The sequence below is a fragment of the Myotis daubentonii genome, chromosome 4, assembly GCF_963259705.1.
Source record: "Myotis daubentonii chromosome 4, mMyoDau2.1, whole genome shotgun sequence".
Classification (NCBI taxonomy): Eukaryota; Metazoa; Chordata; class Mammalia; order Chiroptera; family Vespertilionidae; genus Myotis; species Myotis daubentonii.
The window spans coordinates 103395562-103410050 of NC_081843.1; the positions used below are offsets into that span (position 1 = coordinate 103395562).

The window sequence follows — 14489 nt, forward strand, 5'->3', positions numbered from 1 at the left end:
GGGCTAATTGTGCCAGTGTCTGGAGTAGGCACACTCCCAGCCTCCCTCCCACCTCTCCCTAAGGGAAAGGTGTGCCCCTTAGCAAAGCTATCTCTGAGGTTTTTTTTGTTTTGAGTGTGTTTTCCTGAGGCTTTGTTCAGAAAACACCCTCCTGCCTCTGCTTTAATACAGGTTTCTAATCTTGCAAATGCAAACCCCCTCCTATCTTCTGCAAGCCACGCCTGGAGACAATGTGTCCCCCAGAAATACAGCTCATTGGCCATCCTCTTTCACCTGCATCCTTTGCTGCTCTGCACAGCTCAGCCCCCTGTAGCTGACAGCTTCTGAACGCCTGCAGGGGAATTCAGACACCTGAGTTACCCTTTCCTTTGAAATCCCCAAGAGTCAACACAAGAATCATTATTTATTCTGTCTTTTTACAGTTGCTTGGAGTTTTTGTTGTTGTTGTTGTTTTTTTAATAACCATCACTTCTATTCCCTGTCTCCCTCTCCCCAACCCCATCTGAAAAAGCTGGAAGTGATGATGAAACACTGTAAAGGCAAAATCAATTCGTAACTCTGCTGTTCAGACCAAGTCAAGCAAGAATGGCAGACGGTGGATGAACTTGTGTCTAGGTCATTGCTTCTTAATGTACTCAGTACCGACTGCAGCCTAATTCACCCAAACCCTGCATGAGAGAAATCCCCTGACAGTGTACCTTCCTAGAGCCATCTCACAGCCATCTTCTCTTCCTGTGACATGTGGCTTCTCCTGGGAGGAAGAGTAGGATTTAAAATAGGAATGCTTCCTGTGACGGCAGAACCACTCCCTTTGTCTTGCAATATCACCAGGCCCTGGTTTATCTCACTGAAATCTCTGAGAAATGAAAGCCTGCCCATGTGTATTGATTGCAGTGGCCCCTCCTTGGTAGAGAAATCTAGGCAATAGAGATGCATGCTGCTGATGAAGAGGCCTTTTTGTTTGTGTTGGGGGGTACAGCTCAGCTGTAAAAGCTCTCTTCTTTGCATAGACATGAATGGCTGTGACATGTGGGAGGAGCGGCGTGTTTTAGCATTTCTCCTGGAATGTAAAGCCTTCTCCTGACTGGGAGAGCTCTTCCCGTTTGCACCTCCAAGGTACCCAGCCCAGTGCGTTGGAGATGGCGACTGGAGCAGGTGTAAACTCCTTCTCAGGAGAGGAGCTGAAGTCCTCTTGTTAATTCTCATTCAATAGGGGCTTTGATGAATGTGATCATTCAAGTGGTCTCGTGAGCTGCCATCCCTTCAAGGACCCCAGTGTACAAAGCCTCATTGTACAGTGTATGGACATCTTTACTTTCTAGTTTTTGAACTTTCTGATTTTTATCCCCAAGTCACATCTTTCTCTTCCTATAAGGAGCAATGACTTCCACTATTCCATCCTCAAGCCAACTAAGATAGAAATCTTTTAAATGGAATTTAAGCCCTAGAGGGAAGCAGAAGTATTAAAAGCAAATCAAAGGAAAGCTTTTTCCTTTTCTTTTATTTTTTTAACCCACACATTGAACACATCCCCTCACCTATGTGATTTCCTTCCTAAGCAGACATTTCTTGCAGGGGCCAGTGTGTCTGTCCCTCCGTGCCTGCCTGGGACCATATCAGAAAGCACCGCATCCAAATTTCAGCAGCCCCTTGGCTTCTAAACTGGGAGCGTGTTATTCTCTTCTTTTCTAATAAGGTTTGAGCATTACCTTCTTGGAGAGATCATATATATTCACAATTTTATACAAGTTTAGAAAGTGAGTGACATACACTGTTCACTGATTTGATTATTGACACTTGTTATACAGTCATGCATTTAAAGCCAGTGAAAGAAGTACTGAGAACATGTTCTCGAGGGTGGCACCATTTGGGAAGACAAATCAATCTGTTGGTTTGCTCTGTGCTCTACTGGCAACACAACCCTGCCACCCACTTTCCTTGTTTTGCTTCCATCCTGTGTCTAAGAGAGCACCCTGACAGAAGTCATGGTGTAGCTAGAGGACCCTCCTAATACCAAGATTTCTTAGTCGTTTCTGTGGTTACTGTCGCAGCCAGCTTGGGCTGCTATAACAAAATACTGTAAACTGGGGGGGGGGGGGCTTAAGCAACAAGCATTGTCACAGTTCTGGAGGCTGGAAGTCCAAGATCAAGGGACCAGCAAATTTGGTGTCTGTTGAGGGCCTTTTCCTGGTTCACAGGTGGCTGTCTTCTTGCTGCGTTCTCACAAGGCAAAAAGGGAAAACTCTGGTCCCTTCGTCTCATGATAAGAACGCTAGTCCCATCGTGGGGGGCTTCGCCCTCTTATCCTCATCTAAAGCTAATCACCTCCCAAAGCCCCACCTCCAAACACCATCACATTGGAGATTAGGGCCTTGGCGTGTGAGTCTTGGGCAGGCACAAGCATTCAGGCCATGGTGTTATGCATAAAACATCTGAATCTTTAGCTTCATGAACTCTAACTGTATGCGCAAAATTTAAAATTCCTATAAACAAGAGAAGGAAGAAGGGGAACTTTAAAGCTAAAGTGTGTTCTGTTATATTTTCCTACCTAACAACATAGGAACGACTTACATAAACTATCATGTGAACATTGAAGTAATACCTTTAAGAATCGAGAACAGCTAGAACTTTTGCAAATTTTATCTGTTGGAATATAGCAGATGAAAATGAAAAATGTGCACAGAATTGAGGAACATTTATTTACCAAGTCTGAAGAGTAAAACTATGAGAAGAAAAGGGAATTTCCACTGAAAAGTTCCCCCCACGCTAGAATAAAACTTCTTAAAATCACAAATGCCTTTCTCCTTTTTTGTTTGCTTTTACTTTAATCTCAGCTTGATATCTCAATTTAAACCTGATAAATGAAGATACACACACAGCCATATGTTTATGTGTAAGGGGGCGGGGGGGGGGGGTTGTATGCCACAACCTGGCAATAGTACAGTATATATATAATCAAATATACTCAGCCAGCATTGCCCCTGTTGGTATTCTGGAAATACTTTGTCCTCTTGCTTGTGCCCTGTCTTCATTACATAGAACATTCTCTCTCCTGACTTGATGACATTTTGTTTCTTTATATGTCACTTTCATATTTCAAGCTCTTAAAGAATTTTTATAATATGCCCTCAAAATATAGTCTAAAATAAGCAGTTTGCATAAGACTCACTGTGTGCTTAGGACCAGTGAGCTGGATGATCAGGTTTGACAGAGTTAAAGGTTTAGCCACTGCTTGCCTTAGTCCATGTGCCCATTCTGTAGAAATTTTAGGGTGGGTACCTCTTCTGTTTAAGTTTATAAATGACGTATTTCCTCTCTGGTAGAAGAGTTGCATAGCCGTGATTTCTCCGGATCCTCACTCTCGAAGAAGGGTACCAGTGCAAGTTTGCATGTGCAGAAATGTTTCACGCCTTTAGTCCAACCCTGTCACCATCGATCTATAGTTCTATTATGTTGATTTTCTAGGCAACATAACATCAAGTATGTTAGCACAATTCTTAAGATTCTGTTCTTTTTATGGGTAGTGAAAAACAGTTTCTTAATGGGTAGTTGATACTTCTTAGCTCAAGAGTCTGAATAAAGTACCCAGATGAAGGCCAGATCCATTGACTGATTTGAAACCGTTCTTTTTCTTCGAAGTTGACAGGGGCCAGAGTGCCATCAGCGTTTTGAAATAGCAGAGAATCCCCTTTGAGTTCCCTCTCTAGCTGCCATCAAAGGTGAAACCTGTCATATTGGTTTTCCTTTTATTTCCTTCAGGTTCTCTATGTAACCCTTAACAAAGGATTGTAATGGAAGGTATTTAAGAGCTACATAGATCGCATGTCAGAGCACAAGGAAATTGTGTATGATTTAGCCATTTATCCCAAATGACTAAATAAAACTTCCATTTTATTGCGCAGAAGTTAGAAAAGTAGAACAAGATGGAACCCAGCAAACACAACCCAGCTGCCTTTTGCTCTTCGTAGAGTTTGACTGTCACATATTGTAATGAGCATGCAGATACTGTATATCTTTTGCTACTGTTATGTTAGCTCTGACATGAGAGAGAAATTTCATCTATGTTAGGCTCTAAATTCTATAGTCTGACTTTTCTCAATATTATTAAATATTTGTATGAAAAGGATATTTTAAAAGATAGAAGATGATAAAATAAAAACCCAAATGAAATAATTTTCCATTTCCTGTTGCACTAGCAAATAGATTCAGTACCCCAAGCTGGTTTCATTTAAGAAGTCAGTATCACCCCTCTTGCATCATCAATATCAACAAACCTACTTTCCTTGTGCTGTGTTTCTGTCCAAAGGAGTGGGCCAGTCTCAAATAGTGAACCACGTGCACTGTTACAAGACTGGCTCACTTTCATTTTTTAAAAAGTGTATTTAAAAGACATGTGCTGGTTTCATTGATGGGCTGTGCACAGATGCAAATTCATCTTTGAATGGTTTAGAAGTGGCTTTGGTTAAAAACAACAACAACGCAAGAAGATTCCTACATTGAGTGTTCTTGTTAGAAAGTTGAAATTGAGTGACATTCTTACTGAAAAAGACCTTTAAAGGGATGTCCAACATCCATCTGTGGGATGTCATTCATCTCTGAGATTTAGGCTCGACTTAAACTAAGCTGCATCATAACTGAGAAATAGAAAGCTTGAGTTTTCAGGGTTGCTTTTTTAAAAATAAATGATGAAATTCTTGAAATTATTTATGATGGTGAAATAACTTTACATTGCCTCCATCAACACTTCCTTTTTTATGTTATAAGGATATGAAGTAAGCCTATATTTTCTTCCATGAAATTTTCAGACCTTACACAGATTCTGAAATATAATTGTAATTTTGTATTTATACGTACATGTATATATACACTGCACATATATATGAACAGAACATATCTGTGAGAAAGCATAGTGTATCACATTTAGACTATATTTATTTTAGGCATCGTCAATAAACACAAATAAAGCAGTTAAATAACTTAGTAAGTACTTCACCCTAAAATTAAGGGTTATTTTGTTTTACTGTGATTCTTCTCAAAAGTGAACATGGGAATATTTTTTCTATACATACAGTTTATTTCATGTCCACCCTCATTATACTCGTTGCCTTTATTTTTCACAAAAGACAAAGGCTACGTATAATCAAAGATCAGAATCAATAGTACAGTTTTTTATATTTTAAATAAAAGTAACACAACAAAAAATTTTAAGTGTAGAAAAAATGAAAAACAATTTATTAATAAGTTTTTATTTCATTACATGGTTTTTATGATGCACTTTACATGCTATAAAGCACAAACCCTTACCAAATTGTATACTGCTGTGTTCATTTAACTGTTAATGTAATCATTTGCCCAAGTTGCTACAAGTTTTTTAAAATTATTCTTTTTAATGGTCTACTGATATGCCTTTGTGCAATAAGCTATAATTTCTAATTTCTTTGTAATTAATTTTCAACCACAGATTTTTCTGTTATATATTAGATTCAATTCAAAGCAAACTTAACTACCAGAATTGATATAAGATCTAGTGTGCCTATACTATCCTAATGCATCTAATAAACCATAGCAATTTTCTCTTTTGTTTATTCTGTCTTTTGATTGAAGCCTACAGTTACAATGATAGTACTGAAAATCAAACAAGTTATGTAGGAATTTATCAGAGTTCACACTTATCCATAAGAAGTGAAGGCATTTGATTATTACTAACTATAGTATGTCAGTGGTATGCTAACTATAAAATAAGCCACCTTGATCTGTAACCTTCTTCTTCGCTGCCCACTCGAAATCAATCCATCTCTTCTCCCTCCTTCCTGTAGCAATGGCCTAGAATTGTTCTCAGGGAGCTTATCCATTCTACTGCCAGTTACGTTCACTTTTTTCCAAGTTCCAACCCCATTCACCCTCCATCATAAGCTCCTGGTGGGCAGGAATGGCTTTCCGCTTTTTGGACAGCTACTGCATTACCCTACATGCCAAACATGTTCACCAAATGCTATGACACCCTGGTTTTGTTATGGTCTGTAAAGTTTACAGAAGGCAATATTGGGAAGTGTAATGGTGTTAAAGATGTTTACTCTCTTATTTTTCTCCCTCCAGTGGGATGGAGTAGGACCTCTTCCCGACTGTGCAGAACCACCAAAAGGGATCCAGATGCTGTGGCACCCATCAATAGTCAAACCCTACCTCACACTGCTCTCTGAGTGCTCAAATGCAGACACGCTGGAAGGGGCGGCAGGCGCCCTGCAGAACTTGGCTGCAGGGAGCTGGAAGGTATGACCAGTTCGTTACCATAAAAAAGAAATCTGGGATTATGAGCACGACCTTAGAAAATAGCAGAAGTCCAGTTTTGAGGAATGCAATTCTTATGAAGTTTTTGAGGATGTAAGAGGAAGACCAGTTACACTGAACTGTTGGACTTAGAAAAGGTATTCCTTTGAAAAATTCTCCTTAAGGGCTCAGGGATCCTTGAAGATCAGTACAAAGCACAGGCAGCTAGATCTAAGTGTACTAGTAGTCATTGAAAATGCCGTGATGTGCTCTCCATTCTGCTTGTGCAGCTGAGCTACTTGGTTTTCAGAGGAGACTGGGACATGCTGACACTTTACAAAGCACTGTTGTTGGCTGTTAAGGGAGCTAATACCCAAACATCTTGTATACAAACTCATGTGATTTCTGTAATGTTATATAGGTGGTCCTGTTCCCAGAGGAAAAGAAGGTCTTGAATTTTTAAATTATTGGCTTTCAGAGAAGAGTAGCATTGCTAGTATTCTTTGTCAAAAATGTTAAAGTAAAACAAATATTTGATTGGGAATATTAGAGTCCTTATAAACACACACTGATTGGTTTTCACAGAAAATTTCCATGACCCTCATTCTGGGTAGGAAGAGATTCACCATAGCAAAGAATTCTTGAGTTTGATCACTAATTATTACATGAGCTAACTCACCTTATTGCATAAAAAAGTGTAACTTCTTAGAAGAATGAGTGCATATAGGGAAAAATATCAAAAGAAGAAGTTTGGGTGTCTGCCATCCATTTTTCACTCATATACTATTAAAGCCTCAGTTTAAAATATGCATAATCACTCTTTTAATATTTTATTGAAAACAATGTTAATATAGACACATAACTACAGATATTTCTCAGAAGCTTAATACTATAGGCACCACACATACTGGCCTCAGCATTGTCATACAATCACACCCTCTCTTCTTATTATACCTTCCAATGTCTGGCTTCTTGTCATCTCTCTCTCTCTCTCTCTCTCTCTCTCTCTCTCTCTCTCTTTCTGTGTATGTGTGTGTGTGTGTGTGTGTGTGTGTGTGTGTGTGTGTGTGAGAGAGAGAGAGAGAGAGAGAGAGAGAGAGAGAGAGAGATCCTTTGTTTCCATTGCTTCAGTTTTGGCAGTAGCACTGCCTTCTCTCTCAGGTGTGACCTCCCAACTTTGGGGACCTAGTCTCTGATAATATTTCCCAGGATTGCTACTGATGCCTGGGAGGTTCACCCCTTCTTCTTTTGAGAGTCTGAGGAATGAACATATTATCCCTTTCCTCCCCTGCTCATAGGCATCCCTAATGTTGTACTGGGAGAATTTAGGTTGGGGGAGAGGAAGTGAAGTTGTCACTTGCTTTCAACCATAGAAAAGTTTGAAAAGCAGAGCCACGTCAGGCAGAATTCTAGAGACTAGTTTTGTATGAGTTGAAAAGAGATAATAATGGAAATCATTTCCTTGAACTAACCCTTAGATTTTATCTCCTTCTAAATTTAGGAGGCTTTGACTGAAGTCTCAATTCAAACATAGACTCTACCTCTTCTGATCTTTGTGACCCTTGGGCAAATTATAGCACCTCCTTATGTTCTCAGGTGTGTCATCTTTGAACAAAGAAGATTGTGGATGTTTCACGTCACATCCTGCAGGCCAGTCATGACACTGGATGCAAAGAGGAGAGCAGGATGTCATTGGTCAAGCAATTCTCAGTATATACAGCCAAGAGCACTTAGTGGCTACAAGTCCCCACCCAGCTCCCAAGTTAGAGGACTGACCAAATGGGCATGGGAAAGTGGGCTCTGGCCCATAGCCATGAGTCTAACCTAAACCACACAGCATCTAGGTGGTAGCATACCAAGTATGCCATCTTGAACCTATGATATTTTAGTGAATTATTATTTTCTTTAAGAAATACTTAGGTTCTTATGACAATTTAAACAATGGAGACATACCTTTGAGGCCTAGAGGATTTTAAATGCAAGACTACAGCCTCTGCTTTAAAAATTAAATCTATGTTCCACATATTCAAAAAGTTAATTGGAACCAATGGAAATATATTAAAGATCCAAATAACTTCTAAAGTTAATGTACAATGTTTGAAACAAAAATTCATGGAAATGGCAATTAACAGCATATAGACAATGCAGAAGAAAATATTAGTGAACTAGAAAACATCAGTGGAAACTATACAAAATGAAACACAGAAAAAAATGTACAGTGGCCTGTTGTATATGTAATTGTGGTCCCCAAATGAGAGGAGAGATAAAGGAAGAAGAAAACCGAAAAAAATTATTTGAAAATTTAATAACTGAAAATTTTTTAAATTTAATGAAACCCATACACTCACAGATTCAAGCAGCTTATGGGACACTAAGCACAAGAAATATGAAGAAACTGTATCAAGGTACATCATAATCAGATTGTTCAAAATCAGTAGTAAAGAGAAAATCTTAAAAGCAGCCAAAGGAAAAAAAAGAAATGTTATGTACTAAGAACTGCACCACATCTAACATCAAAATTAAGGATCAGTGTCACCAATTATTCGTTTAGGTATAGAAGTCTTTACCGAGCTACTAAGAATGTCCTCTAGAAAGGAATCTGGTCTGTAAATACTTTAAAGGCAGAAGCCAAGTCCCATGTATTTCTTTGTACCTGTTCATCCTGTGACAGAAAAGTGTTATGGGAAAACTATGTTCTTTTCAGTTTCCAAACTCATCAGTGCTTTGCAGGCTGCAGGTTTTGATAGCATTTCCCAGTCCCACAGTTCCTGCAGGTTGAACGTTCTGTTTAATTACCAGGCTCTGTGTCATAGCGGAGGTATGTTTGGGTCTTTAGGTACTTGGAACAAGAAAATAATAAGATTAAAAATTTTATGCTATTTTGACATTCAAAAATTCCTACTTTGGATTATAAAATAAGAATTATGGATGAACTATCATAACTTTTTTTCAATATTTTCTGGTAATAATATCCTGCTGACTGTTTTCAGTGCATAAACCTGCCCATTAGTTCAGCACAGTTATCCCCAGTGTGAAATGTATCCCCACATATTGAGTAGACATTTATTTGTTAATTTTTTTCCATTACTAATAGAGACTAGTAAGGAGCAGATGAAGTCAGTATCACAAAAATTATTCTGTATTTTCAACAGAGTTTAACAACTATGGCCATCAGATTTCCCAGTCCACATCAGATTAAAAAAAGCAAGGAGTGCCTCTTATAAAGAGGCATAAAGATCTGCCTAAGAAGGGAGAGTAAATACTGTGATGGCAAAGAGAAAAGACAAAAGAATTAGAAAAAGTAACTACAAGGTAGCAAGGGAGGAAAACTGCCAGAGGCCATTAAATATCTTGGCTGTTGCATATATTCTAATAACTGATAATCCTAATGCTGACCCTCTGAAATGAAAAAAAATGTTAAATTATTACTAATAATTTTAAAAGACAGAAATTATTTTAGAAATCTTTCCCTCCCAATGGGTAAAGTAGAATTTTGACTCTCAGAATGTCAGCCTTACTTATAAAGCACTAACCTTCCTTATTCTGTAACTTTAGTCAAATGGAATGGTGCTCAGGCGGAGCAGGGGACTGCTAAAGAATATTTGTGTATAGTTAAAAGTATATGTGCTTCCATAAGAGCTTTACTATAAAAATGCAAATACACAGGCATGCATAAAAGACAATTACATTATCATCATCTGTTGTGTAATTTATTAATTTATCATATTAAATGGTAAAGGATTATGTGGGTAGGGAAGATAATCCATAGGGATGATTTGAGAAAAATCTCCATTAAGCCAAACACTGATAAATTGTTATAATTTTTAAATGGCTGAGAACAACTTGTACAAAGAATAAGTAAATCTTTGCTTTAAAAAAAAGATTTCACTTAAGAAAAAATACTAAGTAAAAGATTAAATTAGGATACACAATATCCTCAATTTTTGTATAGACAGTGTTACTATCTGAAACCTAGAATTTCAAGAATGTGATTTCATAGCAACTGTTGAAATTTAGTGACTTTTTTTAGTGTCCTTAACTTTTTATGACCCAAACGAAAGCAGAAATGTGAAGGTAAAACACCAGCATTTTGCATAGAGATTGCTTTTTATAGTCTCATCTCCCAAAACAATAATTACTCTTTATGGGGAGATCATGCACAGTCCTTTTATGTGACAAGTTGACTAGCAAACACATCTTCATAATGGCCCTAAATACTTTTTACACTTTCAAACCCTCATTACTTGGTTTATGAGCATCAGAAAAACATAATAGCATTGTGGCAGAAGCAAAGTGATAAATGTTTTTCATAGCCAATGTGGAATTTAGTTACCTTTTCCTCTTTTACAGCACAATGATGTTTTTGTCACAGAATAATAAAACTATTAGATATAGTAGGTTAAAGATTTGTAAAGATGTGACCAAATGTTCTTTGAACTCCCATTTATGGGTTATTTCTATTGTAATTGAACCTTGTGAAAACCCAGGGTTTGAACTGTAGAACTATATCTGCCCTTGCTATTAAGCCAAACATTTTAGATATCTTTGTTTAGTCAACTTTCCCCCTAAAATGTGATTATTGTCAAGACTATTATTTCCTCATTTACTTTTAAAATAAGGTAGACTAAATAGATATTTGAATATTAATTTTTAATATTTGATGAGCTAACATAATAGCAACATAGATGTAGTGAAAACAGAATCTTCTGCCATGTGGCCCAAATGAATAAAAAAATAAGAGAACCAAGAAATTTGAGACTCGTCCCTAGAGGCCTGGTCAACAGCCTCAAGAAAGATGCTGAATTGAGCATAGCTTAGTTGTTCTCAGGGCTAAATTGAAATGTCCAGGACTTCCATTGCCAATATTCAAGGGTGTTTAACTCAGGAGTTTAGAGGAAGGCCAAATGAGTTATTGAAACACTAAAATAATAACATGAGTTATTAGGCCAAGATTAATTGGTGAATTTGCAAAGAATTATATCACTATGATTGCAGATGTATATAATTTATACTTGTCTTTTTGAGATGAAGAAGAGAAGGGTAGTCAGGCACACCAACTCTAGAGAGGCAGTGCTTCCTGGGTTCAAGACCTGGTCAAGCAGCCGCAGGCTGAAGGACCTTGCTGTGCCTCCTTATTCTCATCTGTAAAGTGGGAATAACACTAGCACACACTGCACAGGGATGAGATGAGGATTACGTGAATTAATACATGTAAAAAAATAAAACTGTGCTTGGCATTTGGTTAAGTGTTAGGTTTCTTATAGTTGAGATTGTTATAAGGGCTTATAACTCTCCTGAGGTCCTCATTGGGAAAGCATTTCTGCAGGAGAAATTTGGGTCACATTTTTGTGCTTATAATTTATGCTTATAAATTGTTTTCTCTCACCTCCCTTCCTAGTTTTAAACATCAATTGTTTTCTCCCGGACCAGCTCTTTTTTCTCCATCTTCTCTTTGTCATTCTCCCCCCTCCCCTTCCTACTCCTCTTCCTTCTCATCCTCTTGCATCATCAAGCATTCTCTCTTCCACTCATGAGCCGTTCTTCTCAGAAGCATCCTGGTCCATGCCTGATAGCTCCCCTCTCAGTATCTCTGTACACATGTGCTCAGTGCACAGTGCTCTCATTTTGCCCAAAGACTTTCACTTCAACTACAATGGGTTATGATACACGTTTCTCTCTTGTTCATGTTGTTATGCCAGTGGTACTCTTACTTTTGTTTAGATCACAAAACACTTGGCAACCCATGCACCTCTAACCACCACAGTGGATGATTCCAAGGCAACTGACTTTTCTTTTAGGAAACTCTATAGGAACCTCATGGTTCTGTATTGAGTGTACCTGAAACCATACCTCATTTCCCAATAACACTGTCTGGTGACTTTCTCCTTTCCACCTCTAATGGGTTTACTCCTTTTTTGGTGGGTTACACTTTGGTCACACATTACCTCTGAGACTGGTCGATTGTTTGCCTGCTACTTAAAAGGCATCACTATCACCTATTTTTGCATGTCAAGAAACCTTGTGGAAACTTGCAGCATGTTTTGAGTGAAATGTAAGTAGTTTATTCTGAGTCGTCCTATTCTAAACTGATATTGGGAATTTTCCATACCATACAAAACTAAAAGTTTCAAAATAAAAGTTATTTTCTATGCAGCAATTGTAATAATACGAGTTGAAATCTGTTGTCTGGTTATCCCTTTTCACTTAGGGAGAACATACCACTGTTGACCATTTTATGATACCAAAAGGTGTATCTGTAACATTTTGGGCCATATATAGCCTCCTTTTTTTTTTTTTTTTTTTTACTCTCAAATAAGTTCTCCACAAAGCTGAAGGACTCTCATTTATTTTCCAAACACTAAATCATCTTTCCATCCCACATGGGCAGGATATAATAGCTGGACTTCTAAAATGATACAATCATAAATTTCCCTTCTTGGCTTATTTCAAATATGGCCAAGTTCTTCTCTATCAATGTTTAGAAGGATGGAGGGGAGTGGAGAGCAAGGCAGTGTCTGGGGGACTGAGCACAGAGGATTAGGGGAGAGAGAATGAGATGCTGGCAGAGGAGGGAAAATTGTCAGCATCATAAAGAGAAGCAGATTTGGAGTAACAGGACTGGGGTCAGGGGCACCGTTGACCCTGATGAGCAGGTTACTTAACAACGTTGTGCCTAGATTTCCTCTCTATAAATAAGAATACTAATGCCACCTCCAGCGTCTTAGGGAATTAGAAGGGGTCACTAATGTTCAAAACAGCATCCTCAACTGGAATGAGGTGGTGCCGGAGAAGAGGCCATCTCTAGGACCCATGCATCAGCCTGCCCAAGTTGCCAAGAACATTCCCACTATCTCCCCAAGGGCCAGCACATCTCCCCAGTATACAGTCAATTGTTGATGTTCATCTCACAATTGGTAAACATTAAGCCTACCTTCTGATTTCCGTTTTCTTCCTTTCTCTCACCTCCCTTCCTAGTTTTAAGGACGAACCCAACAATGCATGTGCTGCATAAGCTCAGGTTCCCCTGGGCCCTGGAGACCAGAGATTTATAAATCTAGAGGAGGAGGTAGATGAAAATCATGTCTCAGCATTTCAAATTGCGAATTAAATTTCTAGTGGACATGAAAGAGGTTCTGTACTATGTTCACAGAGCACCTCCCTCCAAATTCCAAGAAACAGCTTTCAAACCTGGATGCTTTTCCGTGTCTAAGACTCCCTGACCACCCATTTGGCTGCTCCCTGAGAGCAGGTCTGTGAAATAGTTCATCGCAATCAAGAGATGCTTTAGTGATTCTAGCTGCTTCCCACCCCCTCAGGCTTCCTGGAGTGGGGGCAAGGGAAAGATTATGGGACGAGTTGATGGTGACAAGAAACTATGTGAATGTGACTTCTAACGTAGGATGGGATGAAGTTGTGTGTTTTTTTAATCTCATATTTCATGCAGGGCTGGGCTGAGGATGTGGCAGGCATGGCGTATGCCCTACGTTCACTACCAGAGGGGGCTCCCTGCCTGCCACAGGTGAGAGCCAGCTCTGGGGTGTCTGCCCCAATGGGGAAGGGGGTGGAGGGGCCTGGCGGGGGGGTTGGGGACTTTATTCCACCTTTGGTGGTCCCCCAGAGGACTCAACCACAGAATCCAAAACTTCCTGTCATCAATGTCATTTTCTTACATCCTAAATGAAAATGTGACTGATTAAACCTTATATGGGTTGATTTTTATAGTGCACGCTCTTCTTTAGAACACCATAAAATAGTATAAAGTGTATATGCAAATATCGGAAGAATCTGGCCTTCCTACATTCTGTGACATGGATTGGAATGCTTTATCATTCTGAATATTGCAAGTACATTTCAGTAGTAACATTAGGTGTGCTTCATTATGATCAATAATCACCAACCCAAAACAAATTATATATCTTATATTATAGAGTAAACATGGAATTATGGCCCTAGACCAGTGATAAGCGAACCTTTTGAGCCATCATGTCAGCATTTTGAAAAACCCTAACTTAACTCTGGTGCCATGTCATATATAGAAATTTTTTGATTTTTGCAACCATAGTAAAACAAAGACTTATATTTTTGATATTTATTGTATATATTTAAATGCCATTTAACAAAGAAAAATCAACCAAAAAAATAAGTTTGCGTGTCACCTCTGACACGCGTGTCATAGGTTCACCATCACTGCCCTAGACACAACACATTTTGATCTAAATATT

The 14489-nt window shown here is 38.6% G+C and overlaps 1 protein-coding gene across 5 annotated transcripts in view; it reads left to right on the top strand.

Annotated features, from left to right (window-relative positions):
• CTNND2 (catenin delta 2) overlaps positions 1-14489 on the top strand; it is a 782618-nt gene that overhangs the window by 680770 nt on the left and 87359 nt on the right. For 3 of the 5 annotated variants that reach the window (XM_059694779.1, XM_059694778.1, XM_059694781.1), the window contains 2 exons: positions 6097-6270; positions 13712-13786. In XM_059694779.1, the coding sequence (XP_059550762.1) occupies positions 6097-6270; positions 13712-13786 (249 nt within the window). The remainder of the gene's footprint in view (positions 1-6096; positions 6271-13711; positions 13787-14489) is intronic. The other 2 variants (XM_059694782.1, XM_059694780.1) reach the window with 1 other exon arrangement.